The 18767-nt window shown below is 37.5% G+C and overlaps 1 protein-coding gene across 1 annotated transcript; it reads right to left on the bottom strand.

Moving 5' to 3' along the window:
- Positions 1 to 10: 10 nt before the first annotated feature.
- Positions 11 to 12893, bottom strand: si:dkey-71d15.2 (SH3 domain-containing kinase-binding protein 1). The gene is made up of 6 exons (XM_051681300.1): positions 12747 to 12893; positions 12128 to 12222; positions 3948 to 4040; positions 2830 to 3062; positions 1325 to 1388; positions 11 to 269 (listed from the first exon to the last, which is right to left on the bottom strand). The coding sequence occupies exons 1-6, from the start codon at positions 12775 to 12777 to the stop codon at positions 231 to 233; spliced, it is 555 nt and encodes a 184-aa protein (XP_051537260.1). The 5' UTR covers positions 12778 to 12893; the 3' UTR covers positions 11 to 230.
- Positions 12894 to 18767: the final 5874 nt, after the last annotated feature.

Genomic DNA, 18767 nt, shown 5'->3' with positions numbered 1-18767 from the left:
ACACTATTTTCATTTATTGTCTCTTACTAGTCATACAGTCAACTGTAAGAATTTTAAAAACATGAAATAACCTTTCATCCAGACATTTGACATTATATAAATATGTATTTCACAGAATCTCTCAAGTGCCGAGTTTTTCATTTCTACACTCGAGTTTGTCCATTCAGAGCCACAGTGGCATATTGGTGGTTTCACCGCTTTGATTTGGTGACGATTACCTCAGCACGGGCTCACTTGGACATGTGTTTCTTAAGGCGTTCTACGTCAATCTAAGGTGAGAGACAGCAAAATGTTAAATGAGCTAAGGCTATCAAAAATCTATAATTACAATCATTAACCTTCATGTTAAAGGAGACTTGTGTCTCTGCAGAACAAAAATGGGCATTTTCCAAACAGTGGGCGTTCTCAAACTGGGATGAGCTTTTTACAAGCCCTTTACATGATTTGCCTACTACATTGAGAGACCATGGATGAGTTCAGAATTGCATACTATCATACTAATACTATTTGTGCCATAGAAATATATGGCAGGAGTAGTATGGGTAGTATGCCATTCCAAACTCAGGATAGTTCAGAAACGCTCATCCTGGTTTGGAAACGCCCACTGATTACTACATTGAGATTCCCTACTTTCATTGGATAGTTGAAAAACGCCCACCCCGATTCAAAAACGCCCACAGATTGAGAAACGTCCATTATTGTTCCACAGAGACCTAAACTTAGAGGATAAATCACCCAAACTGAGAATTCAGTTATAATTCACTCACTCTAATGTCCTTCTAAACCCAAATGACTTTCTTTCTTCTTTGGAACACAAAAGGAGGTGTTAGGCAGAATGTTAGTCTGAGTCAGAATTCACTTTCATTTTTTGAACAAAAGATGCACTTAAAGTGAATGTTGACTGAAAGTTAACATATCACCTCCTTTGGTGTTCCACGGAAAAAAGAAAGTCATACGGGTTTGGAATAATATAATTAGTAACATAAATAACAGAACACAAGTGAGTGAGGGTGAAGTACAATCTATATACATGAATGTTAAAGATTATAAAGTGTATATAGAAAAAAAAAAAAAAAGTATGTATATGTAAAAGACCTGTTTTGGTCACTACTTCCATTTGTGTTATTTTATGACTTTTTTATTTGACTTTAGTTTTATTCTAAAATGTGGTAAATAGTAGGTGTGTCTGTTTCTCTGTGAACTTTAATTGGTTTATTGAAGCAGGTCACGGACACTTCAGTATGTTGACTTTTCCCAAACAAGTCTTTCTGGTCCAATCAGCAAAGTGATGGCCCCTTATTAATGCATGTATCTTTGTACTTACTTGCAGTGACAAACGCATCTTTTTTTCCTCATCCAGTTCGTTCATGAGCAGTGTGATCTCTTTTCTGAAACACAATCAACAATGGCATAACATTAAGAAAGAGATAAGGAACAGGGGTTGTATCTCAGAAACTCTATTCTTCAGTGTTAAAATCTTAAGTTATAATCTGACAAGTTATATAAAGCATACTGGTCTTAATATAAGATAGGATTGTTTAGTATGAATGTTTCGGTAGCGCTTTATAATGTGGTTACATTTGTTAACATTAGTAAATGCATTAAGTATCATGAACTAACAATGAACAATATATACAGTATATATATATATATATATATTTTTTTTTTTTTTTTTTTTACAGTATAAATATGTTAAAATAATGTTAATTAATAAAAATACAATTGTTCATTGTTAGTTCATATTAGTTCAGTTCATATGTTAACATACAGTATATCACTTTTAATTTAAAAAATGTGTAAGTTTATGTTGAAATAAACATTAAAGGGGTAGTTCATCCAAAAATGAAAATTCTCATTATTTACTCTCTTGATTTCCCAGGTGTGTATGACTTTCTTTCTTCACCAGAACACATTTGAAGAAAATTAGAAAAATATCTTGGCTCAGCAGGTCCTTAAAATGCAAGTGGATGGTGATTTCTCTATTGAAGCTACACACATGGAAGAGTAGTGCTGTTTACATGTCAGCATAAACGTCATTGATACGACTCCAGATTAATGTCTTCTGAAGCGATACGATCACTTTTGGTCCAAGCGGTCTCTCGTGTGACGCATTCCGTTGCCATGATACAGAAGCAATCTCAAGTTCTCAACTCGATTGAGACATCCAGGATAAGCACACAAAAGCACCATTGTGAGTAAAGAAACAGATAAATACAGATCTAAAACAAAACCAACCAAGCTACTGTACAGCTTTCCTCCTTCTCACTTGTAAACAGCGCTCCTCTTCCGGTTGTGACGCACGTGCGTCAGTTCTCAGGTGTTTTAAATGTTTCAAGTGATTTCTGGAGCTTCAAAAGAGAAATCTCCGTCTACTTGCATTTTAAGGACCTACTGAGCTAAGATATATTTAAGTTTTTCTTCAAATGTGTTCTGCAGAAGAAAGAAAGTCATACACACCTGGGATATCATGAGGGTGGGTAAATAATGAGAGCATTTTCATATTTGGGTGAACTATCCCTTTAATCAAGATTAATAAATGCTGTAAAAGCATTGTCCATTGTTTGTTCATGTTAACTAATGTTGTTAACTAATATTAACAAATTTAGCCTTATTTTAAAGTGTTACTGATGTTTCTGTCCCTCCTGATTTTCTGCCTGTGTTTAATACCCCATCACTGATTTTAGTTTTTCTAATATCAAAGTGCAAAGGAAAAAGAGATGAGTAATGTTTGCACAATACTGCACCACATTTGGAACATACAGTAAAAGACAATTAGAACAAGAAAAAGCAAACTGTCATTTAGTTAGCATGCATGCATATTGCACTAACTTATGCTGAGTCTTAAGCTGGTCTAGTTCATCCCGTAACTCTCGGAGATCCGCTTTCATTTGCTCCATAGTGACGGGGCCCTGCAGGTTCCCTCTGGGTTTAGCTGGTAATGATGCTGAGAGGGCAGCAGAGAGAAGAGAGTTGAGAGATTGGGGCAGGTTTGTGCCAGAACATGAAGAAGAAGAAGAGGAAACCACTGGCTTTGGAGCAGAAGAACAGTTGTTGACAGGTTCCTGAAAAATTGAAGAGGAAGATGTCAATTATTCACCCTGATCTCATGAAAATTATGTGATTGACAACATCTTTGCTAAACGACATTCCGCGGTTCACAAGTCAAGTTATTTTTATTTGTATAGCGCTTTTCACAACACACATTGTTTCAAAGTAGCTTTACAGAAAATCATACATTAATAGTAAATGAAACCGTAATATCTATAAAGTCTTAGAGTGATCACTGTGTTGTTTGATTAAATACGATTATGAAGTGTGTATAAAAATAATTAATTAAATAATAATTTTATTTTGAACCCCAGTGAGCAAGCCGAAGGCGACTGTGGCAAGGAACACAAAACTACATAAGATGTTGATTAATGGAAAAAAATAACCTTGGGAGAAACCAGGCTCACTGTGGGGGCCAGTTCCCCTCTGGCTACACGTATTGCAGCAGGTCCGAAGAGAAATGTCCACTGTGCGGTGCTAAAAATCAGTTAAATTTTCTCCCAAACATAAGAGGTTTTTAAGATTAATGCTCTATCGAGTTTTAATTCAACAAAAATTACCTCCCTACCCTAAACCTTGAACCTAACCGATAGTGTAATAAAAGCAAATGTGACATGAAAAACACAATTGCTAAAACAACACACTTGTCAATGAAGCAGAAACATTTTTTTGTCAGGAAAACTTCACCATAGGACAAGCTTTAAATTTCTTTTTAAATGTGAAATGTGGAATTTTGCTCTGCTAGCATCACCAAAATGTAATGGCTATATAAGCAAACATCTACATCACGCAGAAATAGTAAGCACTACAGAACCAAAGTCTTTACACTTAAAGGGGAAATCCCAAAATAAACACCTCACATTTAAATCAAAGATTGTCACAGATTGCTATCGACTTACTGTGATGTCTTTGGTGTTACTATACAGAAACTTGAGGTCTGGTTCCTGCTGCACTTCATTCATTTCCTGTCCTTCCGGTTCCTCAGCAGTAGCCTGCAGAGGGAACAGTCATAAAAAAAACAACAACATTAAATTGCCTTCATAAAAGACATAAATAAGTCTTGTAGGTTCTAAATGTGACAATTTCAAATCATACAGTTTTGGGGGGACACGTGACGCCATGCGAGAAGCAGACGTGTGAGTGACTAGCTCTGCACACTTTGCTAGTTTTTCTAATTATTTTCATATTATAATCTGGTGAGATTCGATATACCCAATTATATATTTGCTCTTTGAGGTAAACGTGGCAAAGAAGTCAAAATCCTCCGACTCTGGAGACATTAAAAGACACTTATGTGTTCAAGCTGAGGCCACTGACGGGCCTGAGAGCCTGGGACTCGATTTGGAAAGCACGTCGGGAGATGAAATTCGGCGTCAACTGTCCAACATCTCGGTGATGCTGACGAAGGTTGTTGCTGACTTGGAGGATCTCGCTGTAATACGTCGATCGATTACGGCGATGGAAACAAAATTCTCTGAGTTGGTCACAAGAGTGTCGTATGTTGAGAAACGAATCGATTATCTGGAGTCTTCGGAAAGGGAATTAACCGCTAATCCGCCCGCGTCCAAAACAGACTTGGAATGCATTCTGGAAAAACTGAAATTTCTCGAAAATATGAGCCGAAGGAATAACATAAGGATTGCTGGAATTCCTGAGCATGAAGAAGGCAGAGATATGGTGAAATTCCTGGACGAGCTCTTCCCGAGTCTGCTTAACATAACAGGCCACAAACTGGAAATTGAGCGAGCTCACAGAGTCACGGCAAGCAGATCTGCTGAGGGAGACAGGCCCCGATCAATTCTGGCCACATTTCTGAGATCATCCGATAAAGATCTCCTGTTGCGCCAGGCGAGGAGCAAAGAAAAGCTTTCTTGGAAGAATCACAATATTTTCTTGTTCCCGGAATTTACGAATTCGACAAGAGAGAAACGCGATCGGTTCAAGGAATGTAAGAAACTTTTACATCAACGGAAGATCACTTTTGCACTGATGTTTCCGGCCAAACTGAGAATAGAAACGAAGGATGGCCGCAAAGTATTTACATGTCCCAACCAGGCACTCTCATTCATAAATACATTGGAGTGAGTAAGCCATTTGAAGTTTCTTATATTAGTGGTTTGACTCGCTGAACATACACTCGATTGTCTGAGGAAGCTGGGCGCCATTTTTGTTTCTTTTTGCGTTGGCTCCGCCTAGCAGCTGGAGTTTGTTTTGTGGAAGGACACTTCCTTCAAGAAACTTTTGCATTGACAGAAGATCGTTTTTACACTTAAGTTCCCGGCCAGATTGAGAATGGACACTATGGATGACCGCAAAATATCTACATGCTCACATAAAGGACATCTTTTATAAAGTTGACGGGCTGAGTGGACATGGTGTAGTTTTATTTTTATTTTTTGCGCTGCCTCCGAGGAACCGGGATGCCCGTTTCTTTCTTTTTGTGCTGGTTCCGCCTAGCGACTGGAGCTTGTTTTGTGGAATAACACTTTTGGGTCAGTTGTGGATGAATTTGTTTGTTCCTTGTGCTTATGCCTCCTGTTGGCTGGAGTTTGTTTTTGTGGAGTATTTTTAAGGGATATTAGAAGGATTACGTCATCTGCCGTACTCATAAACAGCTGGCTCACTGAACACCTGTAACCCTTGTTTGTCTGTCCGAGGAAACTGAATGGCTTTATATCAGCTGGAGTTTGTTTTGTGTTTGACAGTTCTGTGAATGAATCTACATGTTCTTTTTGTTTATTCTGCCTGTTGGCTGGGGTCTGTTTTACAAAGTATTTTCTGTTATGTCATTTTGCCTCACAAAATTTGTGCAGAAGCACCGGACTTGAGCAATCCGATGGCAAAGTACATGGACCTTTTGAGTTTAGAGGGACTGACGACGGTTGGCACTGTTGTGCGTGGGGTTAATGCACACGTTTTTCTTTTTTCTGTTTTTGTTCGGGGGGAAGTTCGGGGTTTGATTGTTGCACTAATGGGGAATGTGGTCTAATAATCTTGTTTTTGACACAATTTTTTTTTTTTTTTTATTATATCAAAATGTCAAATGTTAGTTTAAGTGGGTTATCTCTCTCCACGTGGAATGTGAATGGGTTGGGGCACCCCATAAAAAGAAGGAAGGTTATTTATTTTCTTAAGCGTAAGAAATATGATATAGTGTTTCTTCAAGAAACACATCTCTCCCCGCAGGAAGCTGAAAAATTCGGGAAGATATGGGCTGGACATGTTTTCTTTAGTGCTGGCTCAAGTAAGAGTAGGGGGGTCATTATACTGATAAATAAACATCTACAATTCAAATGTCTCAAAGAGATTAAAGATAAATAAGGAAGATTCATTACTGTTTTAGCAGAAATTCAAGGGCAACGGTTGATTTGGCTAATATTTATGCATCTAACACTGATGATCAGGGCTTTTTTATAGATCTTGAGGGGATGTTGCAGGCTGCTGGCACCCCTCATGATATAATATTGGGAGGAGACTTTAATCTTTTGATGGACTCAGTCTTTCAAACCTGACCATAGTGAAGCAAAAGTGTGTAAGCCCCCTAGAGCAACATTGACGCTTCACAGGTTGTGTAAAAATCTTGGTCTTGCATATATTTGGAGACCTTTGAACCCATCTGGTATAAGATTTATTCTAGAATAGATTTTTTTTTATATCTAAGTCCCTCATATCATCTGTTGTTGATTGTTCAATTGGAAACATTTTAGTCTCAGATCACGCCCTGGTGTGTTTAGAGGTGTTGCCACATACGGAGAAAAAGAAATCATATAGTTGGTGCTTTAATGTATCCCTTTTGCAAAATCCTGATTTCCAACAAATGTTAAAGACTGAAATCAGTGTTTATATGGAAAGCAACTGGTCCTCAGTATCCTCTGTGGGCGTGGCTTGGGGGGCACTTAAGGTGGTTCTTAGGGGTCAGATCATACAATATGCCTCATTTACCAAAAAATCCAAAGCATGAGAACTCATGGAGTTGGAAGAGAATATTTACAGTGCCGAAGCAGAGCTGAAGCACCGAATGTTGTCTGATGGCCTCAGAGAATTGACCCAATTGAAATACAGATATAATACTATTTTGTCACGGAAAGTGGAGTTTTGGTTATTCAGGGCAAGACAGTCATACTTTGAATCAGGGGACAAAGCAGGGAAGCTTTTGGCTAGATACATAAAGCAGAGAGAGTCTTTTTCTACCATTCCCTCAGTAAAATCTGCTGGTGATGAAATTTTTACCTCGGCCATTGATATTAAAAATGCCTTTAAAGAGTTCTATCTTGATCTCTATAGTTCCACGTCTTTGTCTACTGATGAAGATATTAGAAAAATTGTGGAACCATTAGAACTCCCTAAATTGACGACTTAGCTAAACTTGGAGGAACTTGAAGAGGTAATTAAAGCCTTACCTATGGGCAAGGCTCTGGTGCCAGAAAAGGCGTTTGATATGGTAGAATGGGATGATCTTTTTAAGATTTTGGAAATGTATGGGTTCGGGAGTACATTTATTGGTTGGATTAAGTTACTTTATAGACACCCTGTAGCAGCGGTACAAACAAATGGATTAATTTAAGATTATTTTACTCTGAATAAGGGCACCCGGCAGGTTTGCCCTCTTTCCCCATTATTGTTCTGTCTTGCCCTGGAACCATTAGCAGCCGCGATAGAAAAGAGGATGATTTTCCAGGGGTGATGGCGGGTGGTATGGCGCATACGCTTCCGCTTTACGCAGATGATATTTTATTATTTGTCTCTGACCCCACTAGATCTATGCCTTGCCTCCACAGAATTATTAATTCCTTTTCCAAGCTCTCATGATACAAAGTTAATTGATCTAAATCTGAAGCTTTGGCTCTGACAGCATACTGCCCGGTAATGGCTTTTCAGCTGGGTGCTGTCCAGTGGCCCAAACAGGACATTAAGTATTTGGGTATTTTATTCCCAGCAAATTTGTGTGATTTAGTTAGAGTTAATTTTGACCCGTTAATAAAAAGGTTTTCGAGCGATGTGAGCAGGTGGGCTTCATTACATTTATCTATGATTGGGAAGGTTAATGTTATCAAAATGAACTGTATTCCAAAATTCAACTACCTACTACAGTCACTCCCTATAGATGTCCCCCTCTCTTATTTCAAACAATTTGATAGCATAGCGAAGTCCTTTATTTGGAATGATAAGCGTCCCAGACTACATTTCAACAAATTACATAGGCCGCTTGACAAAGGTGGGCTAGGCTTACCCAAGATTTTGTTTAATTATTATGCGTTTGGTCTCAGGCATTTGGCTCATTGGTCACTTCCACCTGAAAGAGCCCCTCCCTGGTTTTCTATTGAACAGGAAGTTCTTGCCCCATTTTGCTGCTGCAAAGCCTTTCTATCAAACTAACCGGAGAAATTAAATCACACCTGGTTATTCACATTTGCACGTGATTTGGACAAGAGTGGCCAGAGTATTTAATATGGACATTTATTTAAATGTTGCCTCAAGCATATGGCTGAACCCCAAATTATGCATCAACAAGTCCCCTTTCTGCTGGTCAGAGTGGATTGTGAGGGGGGTTACTACACTCGGCGACCTGTCTGAGAGTGGAGTGTTGAGATCTTTTGAGAATTTGGGTCATCATTTTGGGATTCACAGATCTCAGTTTTATAGGTATTTACAGCTGTGCTACATGCTTTGTACTATTTTTGGGAGTAGCACACATCCCCTAAAGCGGCAGATACCCTGGGAGTGGTGATTACTGCTTTTGGAAAAGGTCATGAGGCATCAGTGTATTACTCCCTGCTAATTCAGGGTCTGGGGGATGGAGCTTTAACTTCTATCAAGAGATTATGGGAGAAAGATTTGAATTTGGTATTGGAGGAAGGAGTATGGACTAAGATTCTGAAAAATGTTAAGTCTGTATCTAGAGATGCAAGGGTTCGCCTTATGCAATTTAAGATTTTACATCGATTTTATTGGACCCCCTCTAGATTATATAGGCTTAGTCTTAGAGACACACCCACCTGCTGGCGATGCCAATCATAAGTTGGAGACACTACCCATGTCTTTTGGGGGTGTGTTAAGATACAAGATTTTTAGTTAAATGTTCAGAATTATTTGTGTGATGTTTTGAACTTTCAAATTTTGCTCTGTCCCAGACTCTGTATTTTGGGTGATGGGGCGGTCATGAATTTGAGGGATAATCACATAAAAAATTGGATTCTGACCAGTCTCATGATTGGCAGGCAAATAATTTTAAGGGGGTGGAAGGCAATTGGAGCACCCTCTTTTTCGGAGTGGTGTGAGGAAATGGGTTGGGTGGCTGCATTTGAGGAAATGGTAAGTAGAAGGCTGGGGTTTAGGGACTTATTTGATAAAAAATGGGGCAAATATTTATTTTTTGGGGGGGACTCTCAGAGAGGGGATGTGGAGAGTGTAGTTTAGTTTAATCATGTATGTTTATTATTATTTTATTTTATTTATTTATTTATATATTTTTTTGGGGGGGGGGGTTGTGTGTTATTATGTGGGACCACGGGGGTGTTCGTTGGGTGTCAGGGTGGGATTGTATTTGTGGGGTTTAAATGTAAAATATTGATTCTTTGTATATGTGTTGATTTTTTTCTCTGTCGTGCATATGAATCAATAAAAATGTAAATTACAAAAAAAATCATACAGTTTCATCCTAAATATAGTTATTCATGTCATTTAATGAAATCAGTCATGGAGCCATTAGTGCATTAGTCATTGAATTGTTAGAATGTTCTAGGGTGTGTATATGATTGTGACTGCTGCACTAATTAACACAGCAATGTTAAATATAACTCAAGGACATCCTGACACAGTCTCTTACTGTGACAAAAGTTCAGTCACTCCCAGGAGCAACACTCACTGGTAAGCATGCCTTTTGGCCAAAAGTAAACTCAAAATCTATTGTATTATGTTCATACTCTGAAAGGCAAACCATTCCTTAAAAGGGATAGTTCACCCTAAAATGAAAATTCTCTCATAATTTACTCACCTTCATGCCATCCCAGAAGTGTATGACATTCTTTCTTCTGCAGAACACAAATTAAGATTTTAAGAAGAATATTTCAGCACTGTAGGTCCATACAATGCAAGTGAATGTTGACTAGAACTTTGAGGCTACAAAAAGCATATTAAGGCAGCATAAAAGTAATCCATAAGACTCCAGTGGTTAAATCCATGTCTTCAGAAGTGATATGATAGGTGTGGGTGAAAAACAGATCAATATTTAAGTCCTTTTTTACTATAAATCTCCACTTTCACTTGGACATTCTTCTTTTGTGTTTGCCGATTCTCATTCAGCAGAATGCAGCAGCACGTCTGGTCTTTAATGAACCAAAGAGAGCACGTGTTACACCACTCCTTGTCTCTCTTCACTGGCTGCCGGTTGATGCACGTATCAAATTCAAGGCTCTGATGCTGGCATACAGAACAGTCACTGGGTCTGCTCCAGCATACCTAAAATCATTTCTGCAGAGCTACGTTCCCACCAGAAGCCTGCGGTCGGCTAATGAGCAGCGCCTTGTACCAACACAAAAAGGCACCAAAACACTTTCCCGGATTTTTGGTTTCACTGTACCACGTTGGTGGAATGACATTTACAATTCCATCTGTGAAGCAGACTTACTCTCTGTCTTCAAAAAACGGCTTAAAATGCATATTTTCCATGAGCACTTAACCATTCACTCATAATTAAAAAATAAAGTACAAATAATTATATATATTCTTGTTGCACTCTAATCTGTCTTGAATACTACTATTCTGATGCTAGTGAAACTTTGTAATGCAGCTCTTTTCGTACCACTGTCTCCTTAAGATAAATCGCTTATGATGTATTATTCCTCTTTTGTAAGTCACTTTGGATAAAAGCATTTGCCAAATAAAAATATGTAAATGCATTCTTCATGCATATCGCCACCTACTGGGTAGGAAGGAGAATTTATAATAAAAAAGTACTTAAATATTGATCTGTTTTTCACCCACAGCTATCATATCGCTTCTGATGATATAGATTCAGTCACTGTAGTCGTATGTATTACTTTTATACTGCCTTTATGTGCTTTTTGCAGCTTCAAAGTTCTGGTCACCATTCACTTGCATTGAATGGACCTACAGAGCTGAGATATTCTTCTAAAAATCTTTATGTGTGTTCTGCAGAAGAAAGACAGTCATACACATTTGGGATGGCATGAAGGTGAAAGAATTTTTATTTGGGGGTAAACTACCCCTTTAAATCGTATACTCCTAATAAACACATTTCTCTACTCTCTGGATCTGCAGAAAAATGTCTATTGAACCTGCAGCATGCTGATGCAAATCAGCAAATGTAATACCTATGTAATACTGGGTCATTCTCGGTGTTCGCCATTTGTGCCCCTATGACTTCCTAATGATATACTAAACCAAGTCTGATAATTTGGTAGATTGAACTGTTTAATGTGTAATGCAAAAGAGATTTTAAAATAAAACATTAATCTATTCAAAGTCAAACTATTCAAATTCCTATTTGAATCTAAAACTTACTGTGGCAGGGCTAAAATAATGTGTTTTAGGGTTAATCATAACAATAAACAACTACAGGGCTGTAATCACATACTATATTTAGGACTGGGACTACTCATTTAAGAATAAGCCATTGAGTCAGAGGCCAAATCAATTTTTGATGATTAATCTGAATAATGGAAATATTGATTAGACCTATTTGTTTGCCCCTGGTGGTCCCCCAATGTCTAATATAGTTATGGTCCTAGTACTTTGTAGAAAAAAAAAAAATATTTCTTGAATGTTCTGCAGTAACCTATTCAAATTAAATAAATAAAACAAAAATAATAATGACATTTCAGGCCTAAAAAGCACAATTTCCTGACAATGACACTACACCACTGAGGTTGATTTCCTTTGTCAACAAATAAGACAAAAATATTATTTTTCCCTTTTTAATCATACAGGACATTTTAAATATTGTTAAAAATTTTGAATGTTTCACTTAAAGCTGGTTATGTATTTTATGTTATGCATGATACCAGATATCATGGCTTGTTCATGCAATCTTTTAATACATAATAATTCACTTACTGACATGATTAACTGATAGTATCTTCTCCAGCCTGTAGTTTTCAATCAGAGTACACTGGCTCTCAAAAGTTGACACAATGGACTTGAAATCTTCAACATCTGTGATGAGATGAAGAAAATGGGAAAATAATGGAAAATGCCAATTTCAATCTTAATTTTCGGAATCTCACAAATCCTAATAAACACTAAATGACAGTCTCTTGAAGACAGTATAAAAACTTGGAACACAGATACTTAAGTATAGAATTCTAATACTTTCAATATTTTGTTTTATACAATTCTGTGGAAAAAAATGCATCGCAATATATTATTACAACGTGTTATTGTTTATGAAAAGAAAACACACTTAATTGAACGTACATCCAAGATAAGTTACCTTGGTTAGGTGAAATAATATCATTATAGAAGAAATAAATAGATGCAAATGAAGGAGTTGCATATTTCAAGCACAACAGAGAAAAAAACAATCTTATATATATTTTTTTTTTTAAAAAGGCAGAAGTGTAATTAAACACAATACATCAGTACATTGAATTGTTAACAATATTACATGGGACACAAATATCATGTAAATGAATGATGAAACATGGATGGATCAGACATAGGGATTTGAGATTTCTTACCTGCAGTCAGGGCAGAGCTATAGTTGCCCATGGCAACAAGAAGAGAAGGGTCTCATGGAATAGTAATCATCACAGTTAGAATAACTAATGGAGAACTGATGAAGAACACCTTCTGGTAAGAGGTCCCAGACCCCTGCTTTACATAATCTGAAACCTTTAAAATATGGAGCAACAGGTGTTTGATCAAACTATTTTAAATGCCGTTTTTACACATTCATCTTGTTGTCAGCACTTTCATGTATCTATATATAGTTATTGTACAACAACTGCTGCACACTCTGTGTTGAAACCATACACCACCATGACAGAAACTATTCTCAGGACTAAGTTTAGCCGAGGACAGAATATCTCACTCACCAGTCTGATCTGGCTCAATTATACAAACAATCTGGGGGAGAAACAGATAAAAAGTTATTTTCTTTATATTACAGAGGCATTCAAAGTTGCAAATGCATCAAAAGTCATCAGTCATTTTAGTTTAAAGTCGAACTTGAAAAGATGTTTAGTCCTTCAAACTCACCTGTCTCTGGTTTTGCAATAAAAAAAGAAGAAACAACTCTCTAAACTAAATCCACACAATTTCCCCCAAAACACTAATTTCTTTCACAGTGATGGCCTTCCTCAGCTTATCTGAATTGACACTGTAGTGTCTCTTTGCTACTCGGAGCCTGACTGACTTCTAATACATATAATACTCTCGCCTTTTATGGCGCCCCAAGATACCAATCAGTCTTGGGACTGGAGTCATGCACATGTCCAAAACATTTGTCTCTTGGGTTTGACCCAAGGCTTCTCTCAGACATAGAATGTACAGAGGATGTACATAATTTGTCTTTACACATACACTGTAAAAATGAAATAAAAATGTAATTTTACAGGAAATGTTCTGTATTTTTATTTTATTTTTTTATTTATTTTTTTTTACAGATTTTCCCTTTTTTTCCATAAAACAATGAAATGCCTGTTGTTTACAGATATTTGCCGAAATGTAAAGTTTTACCCTTTAAAATTACAGGTAATTAACCATAATGTGAGATTACAATGTAATATTTTACAGATTTTTCCTGTTCGTGATAAAGAAATGAATGTAAAATTACAGAAACTTGACTTTATGGATTTATGTAATTTGTGGAGGGGGGACAAGTTGTCATGGTACCCTGTAAAATAGCACTTTGTTTTTTCATAATTGAGTTTTTAAATAGTTTAATTATTTAATACAGTGACAAATTGTGAGAATTACCACAGACAGTGCTTTGAATCAAAGGCTAATTCACAAATTTTGCTCTGCAAATCTGCTTTGTAAAGGCCACAGATTGATGAAATAATAATTAAGGTAATTTCATTTGATGTGCTGCATATATTTTGTGCATGCTGTAGGCTCTGTATTGATAAATATTGAATGTTCCTTGGTTTCTATGTGCTAGATATTGATTATTATGGGAGATCTTATGGTTGCTATGGGCTCTGTATTGCAATTATGGTCTATCCTGTGATTGCTATGGGCAAGGTATTGCTTATTATGGTCTGCCCCTGATTGCCATAAACCTACAAACCAAATACAAACACCTTAGCAACCACTTGAAATCACAGAGCAAGCACCAAGTAACACCAAAACCACTAAATGATTAGCAATCACCTTGTAACAGCTTCGCAACCACTTCTACTTATAGTTTAAAATATTTTATAGTGTCATCCAGCCCAATGTGCTATATAGTGAAGTATGGGGTCCGCTCAGTCATCATAGCTATACCCATTGGGACAAACACCCAACAGAATCTTTACATGCAGAATTTTGCAGATACATTTTACACATACACAGATAAACACCAACATATGCATGTAGAGCAGAATTAGGCAGATACTCACTGATAATAAACATTCAAAATAGAGAACTCAAATTTTTTATTCACCTTAAATCCAGCCCCCCAGACACCCTCCATTCCAAAGTCCTCCAAACCCAAGAGCTGAGCCCAGAAAAGAGTCCCTATGTCAGTTGGTCCTGAGACTAACTGCCCCCTCTCAGACACACTATGACCAGTCTCACAACAACACTGCTTTCCAAACCCCAATCAGAGTAAACCAAATTATAATGCAATGTAAAGAAACGTATTTGGAACATTGGAAAGAAAAAAATAAAAGCCAAAGTAGATTAGAATGTCATCTGGCCCTAAAAAGAGATTATGAATTGGCAGAATATATCTCTACTGCCAGAGTTAAAAAGCAGAGACAGATCCAAACCAAGTATAGGCTCGGTTACCACAAATTGACAAATTGACAAAAGAAAAAAGAATATGTGGTCACTGTTTGACTGCATGCATGAATATGATATACTGTAAATACATAATCAATATATATCAATCTTAATGTTATATTAATGTTTATATTACTGTTTTTGTGTATTGTCCAAATATTTGGTCAAAATTTTATTGTGATGCTTTGGCAACATTGTTTCTCCAAACTTTCATGCCAATAAAGCCACGCTGAATTTAATTGAATTGACCTATACTGCAGCAGCATCCATCAGCATTATTGATTAGCAATCACCCGCATTCTTCAGGAAATGCACATTTCGACTTTGAAGCAAACATTCAAATAAATGGTCGGGTTATAGTTTACCCTTGCCTATTTCCTTGGGTTCCTTTATAGTCAAACACATACAAAACAAATGCTAGAATCACCACAGGCCTATTTCACTTTTGGGCATCAAAAATACAAAAATTGTCCAGGAATCAGAGTGTTTTTCATCAGGTCTGTTTTAAACAATATCTGTTCTAACCAGTAGTAGCCTAATATGGCATAAGCTATATATATATATATATATATACACTGGTGGCCAAAAGTTTGGAATAATGTACAGATTTTGCTGTTTTGGAAGGAAATTGGTACTTTAATTCACCAAAGTGGCATTCAACTGATCACAAAGTATAGTCAGGACATTACTGATATAAAAAACTGCACCATCACAATTTGAAAAAAGTATTTTTGATCAAATCTAGACAGGCCCCATTTCCAGCAGCCATCACTCCAACACCTTATCCTTGAGTAATCATGCTAAATTGCTAATTTGGTACTAGAAAATCACTTGCCATTATATCAAACACAGTTGAAAGCTATTTGGTTCGTTAAATGAAGCTTAACATTGTCTTTGTGTTTCTTTTTGAGTTGCCACAGTATGCAACAGACTGGCATGTCTAAAGGTCAATATTAGGTCAAAAATGGCAAAAAAAAGAAACAGCTTTCTCTAGAAACTCGTCAGTCAATCATTGTTTTGAGGAATGAAGGCTATACAATGCTTGAAATTGCCAAAAAACTGAAGATTTCATACAAAGGTGTACACTACAGTCTTCAAAGACAAAGGACAACTGGCTCTAACAAGGACAGAAAGAGATGTGGAAGGACAGATGTACAACTAAACAAGAGAATAAGTACATCAGAGTCTCTAGTTTAAGAAATAGACACCTCACATGTCCTCAGCTGACAGCTTCATTGAATTCTACCCGCTCAACATCAGTTTCATGTACAACACTAAAGAGAAGACTCAGGGGTGCAGGCCTTATGAGAAGAATTTCAAAGAAAAAGCAACTTTTGAAACAGAAAAACAAAAAGAAAAGTTTAGAGTGGGCAAAGAAACACAGACATTGGACAACAGATAATTGGAAAAGAGTGTTATGGATCTTAACCCCATTGAGCTTTTGTGGGATCAGCTAGACTGTAAGGTGCGTGAGAAGTGCCCGACAAGACAGCCACATCTATGGCAAGTGCTACAGGAAGTGTGGGGTGAAATATCACCTGAGTATCTGGACAAACTGACAGCTAGAATGCCAAGGATCTGCAAAGCTGTCATTGCTGCACGTGGAGGATTTTTTGATGAGAAACCTTTGAAGTAGTTTAAGCTCAGCGAGTATTGACGCTGATAACCACCCCTGAAGTCGCGAGTTCGAATCCAGGGCGTGCTGAGTGACTCCAGCCAGATCTCCTAAGCAACCAAATTGGCCCGGTTGCTAGAGAGGGTAGAGTCACATGGGGTAACCTCCTTGTGGTCGCTATAATGTGGTTTGCTCTCGGTGGGGCATGCGGTGAGATGTGCGTTGATGCTACGGAGAATGGCGTGAAGCCTCCACATGCGCAATGTCTCCGCAGTAACGCGCTCAACAAGCCAAGCGATAAAATGCGCGGATTGACGGTCTCAGATGCTGAGGCAACTGAGATTCGTCCTCCGCCACCCGGATTGAGGCGAGTCACTATGCCACCACGAGGACTTAGAGCGCATTGGGAATTGGGCATTCCAAACTGGGGAGAAAAAGGGAAGAAAATTGAAAAGAAATAAATAAAAAATCCTTAAAGCAAGATAAATTTAAGTGAATTTTCTTACTTTATTTACTTCTTTATAGTCAAAACAAGTGAAAAATTTGACAGTACTGAAGAAGTAACCCAAAGTATTTAGATTGCGTTATTGACTTTGAGTAATCTAATAGAATACATTACAAATTACATTTTACAGCATGTATTCTGTAATTTGTAGTGGAATACTTTTTAAAAGTAACCCTCCCAACCCTGTATATAATGCGCATAATTGAAACAGCATTATTCTAATTTCAACTCCATAAATCAAATGAACATTCAAACTTTTAATCAACAACATACTTTATTCAGAGACATGTATGTGTATGTGTGTGTGTGTGTGTGTGTGTGTGTCTTCCATTCGCCATTCGCTATAAAGCAGTGGGTGGTGGTCACGAAGGTGACTCGGGAGATTTGAAGTGCTGCCCCCTTTCACAGCGATTTTTTTTTTCTTTTTTTTTTTTCATGTTCTGCAGACAGGGTGACCATCTTCGATTAAGTTTCCCTCAGCACTCTTGTAAAACCCAAAATATGACCACACTTCAGATTTGGTATTGCAACAGTGAGACCTCCATCTTGCAAGGTTTGGTTATAAGGAACTGAATATAATGCAAATCGACTCGATTTTCATGAATCGATTTTCATGAATTAGTGGATAAATTTTTTTTGCATTGATTTGCTGTAATAACCACTGACTTCCTGGGAAAAGACGTCGTCTTGATGGCAGCATATGTCCCTCTAAAATCCCAATATACACCTCCGCGTCAATGGTACCTTCACACATATGCAAGTTACCCATGCCGTGGGCACTGATGCACCCCATACCATGAGAGATGTTTGCTTTTGCACCTTTTGCTGATAAAATTCAGGTTGGTCCCTTTCGTCTTTGGCACGGAGAACTCGACGTTCATTATCCCCAAAAACAAACTGAAGCGTGGATTCATATGATCACACCACACATTTCCAATGTCTTTCGGATCATCTGAGATGAGCTCAAGCCCAGAGAACTCGGCTTGATGTATGGCTTTCTCCTTGCGTAATCGAGTTTCAAGTTGCATTTCTTGATGCAGCGGCGGACTGTGTTTAGTGACAACTGTTTTCCGAAGTACTCCTGAGCCCATGTGGCTAGATTTAACACAGTAGCGTGACTGTTTCTCATGCAATGCCACTGAGGGCTCGAAGGTCACGCACATTAAACAGTGGTTTCCGGCCTTGCCCTACACGGACTGAGATTTCTCTGGATTCCCTGAATCTTTTCACAATATATGGTAGATGGTAAAAGACCTAAATTCTTTGTAATCTTGCGTTGAGAAATGTTAGTTTTTAACTGTTTGACAAGCATCCCAACTTTTTTGGAAATGGGGTTTGTACACTGGTCTTATCCTCTAAAGTGCCTCACCACTATGCCATGAAATAACACCCCATGAGTTTAAACCCTCTGACATATGTGATGTGTGGTTAAGCATGTACTAAAATAATACAGAAAATGTACTTTAAAGTAGTCAACTGTGCTATAATTTTACTATTTATTTTTTATACACTTGTAAAACGTGTTTCCTTGCATTTTAATGTGTAAAGACTGTAGATTGCTGATGTAAATCCCTTAAATGTTAGCTGAACACTGTAAATGTGAAGAGATCTGCTTTCAAAAGCAACTTGTGATGTACTTTGAGTTCTTGA

Source organism: Myxocyprinus asiaticus, chromosome 40 (assembly GCF_019703515.2).
Source record: "Myxocyprinus asiaticus isolate MX2 ecotype Aquarium Trade chromosome 40, UBuf_Myxa_2, whole genome shotgun sequence".
Taxonomy (NCBI): Eukaryota; Metazoa; Chordata; class Actinopteri; order Cypriniformes; family Catostomidae; genus Myxocyprinus; species Myxocyprinus asiaticus.
This window is presented reverse-complemented; position numbering and strand designations above follow the sequence as displayed.

Bases quoted from the DNA above. Each gene is read 5' to 3' on its own strand.
- si:dkey-71d15.2 (XM_051681300.1), bottom strand. From the start codon at position 12,777: ATGGGCAACTATAGCTCTGCCCTGACTGCAG. The intron at 4,041-12,127 runs GTCAGTAAGTGA...TTCCCTCTGCAG, and splicing joins AGATACTATCAGTTAATCAT to GCTACTGCTGAGGAACCGGA. The intron at 3,063-3,947 runs GTAAGTCGATAG...TCAATTTTTCAG, and splicing joins GTAACACCAAAGACATCACA to GAACCTGTCAACAACTGTTC.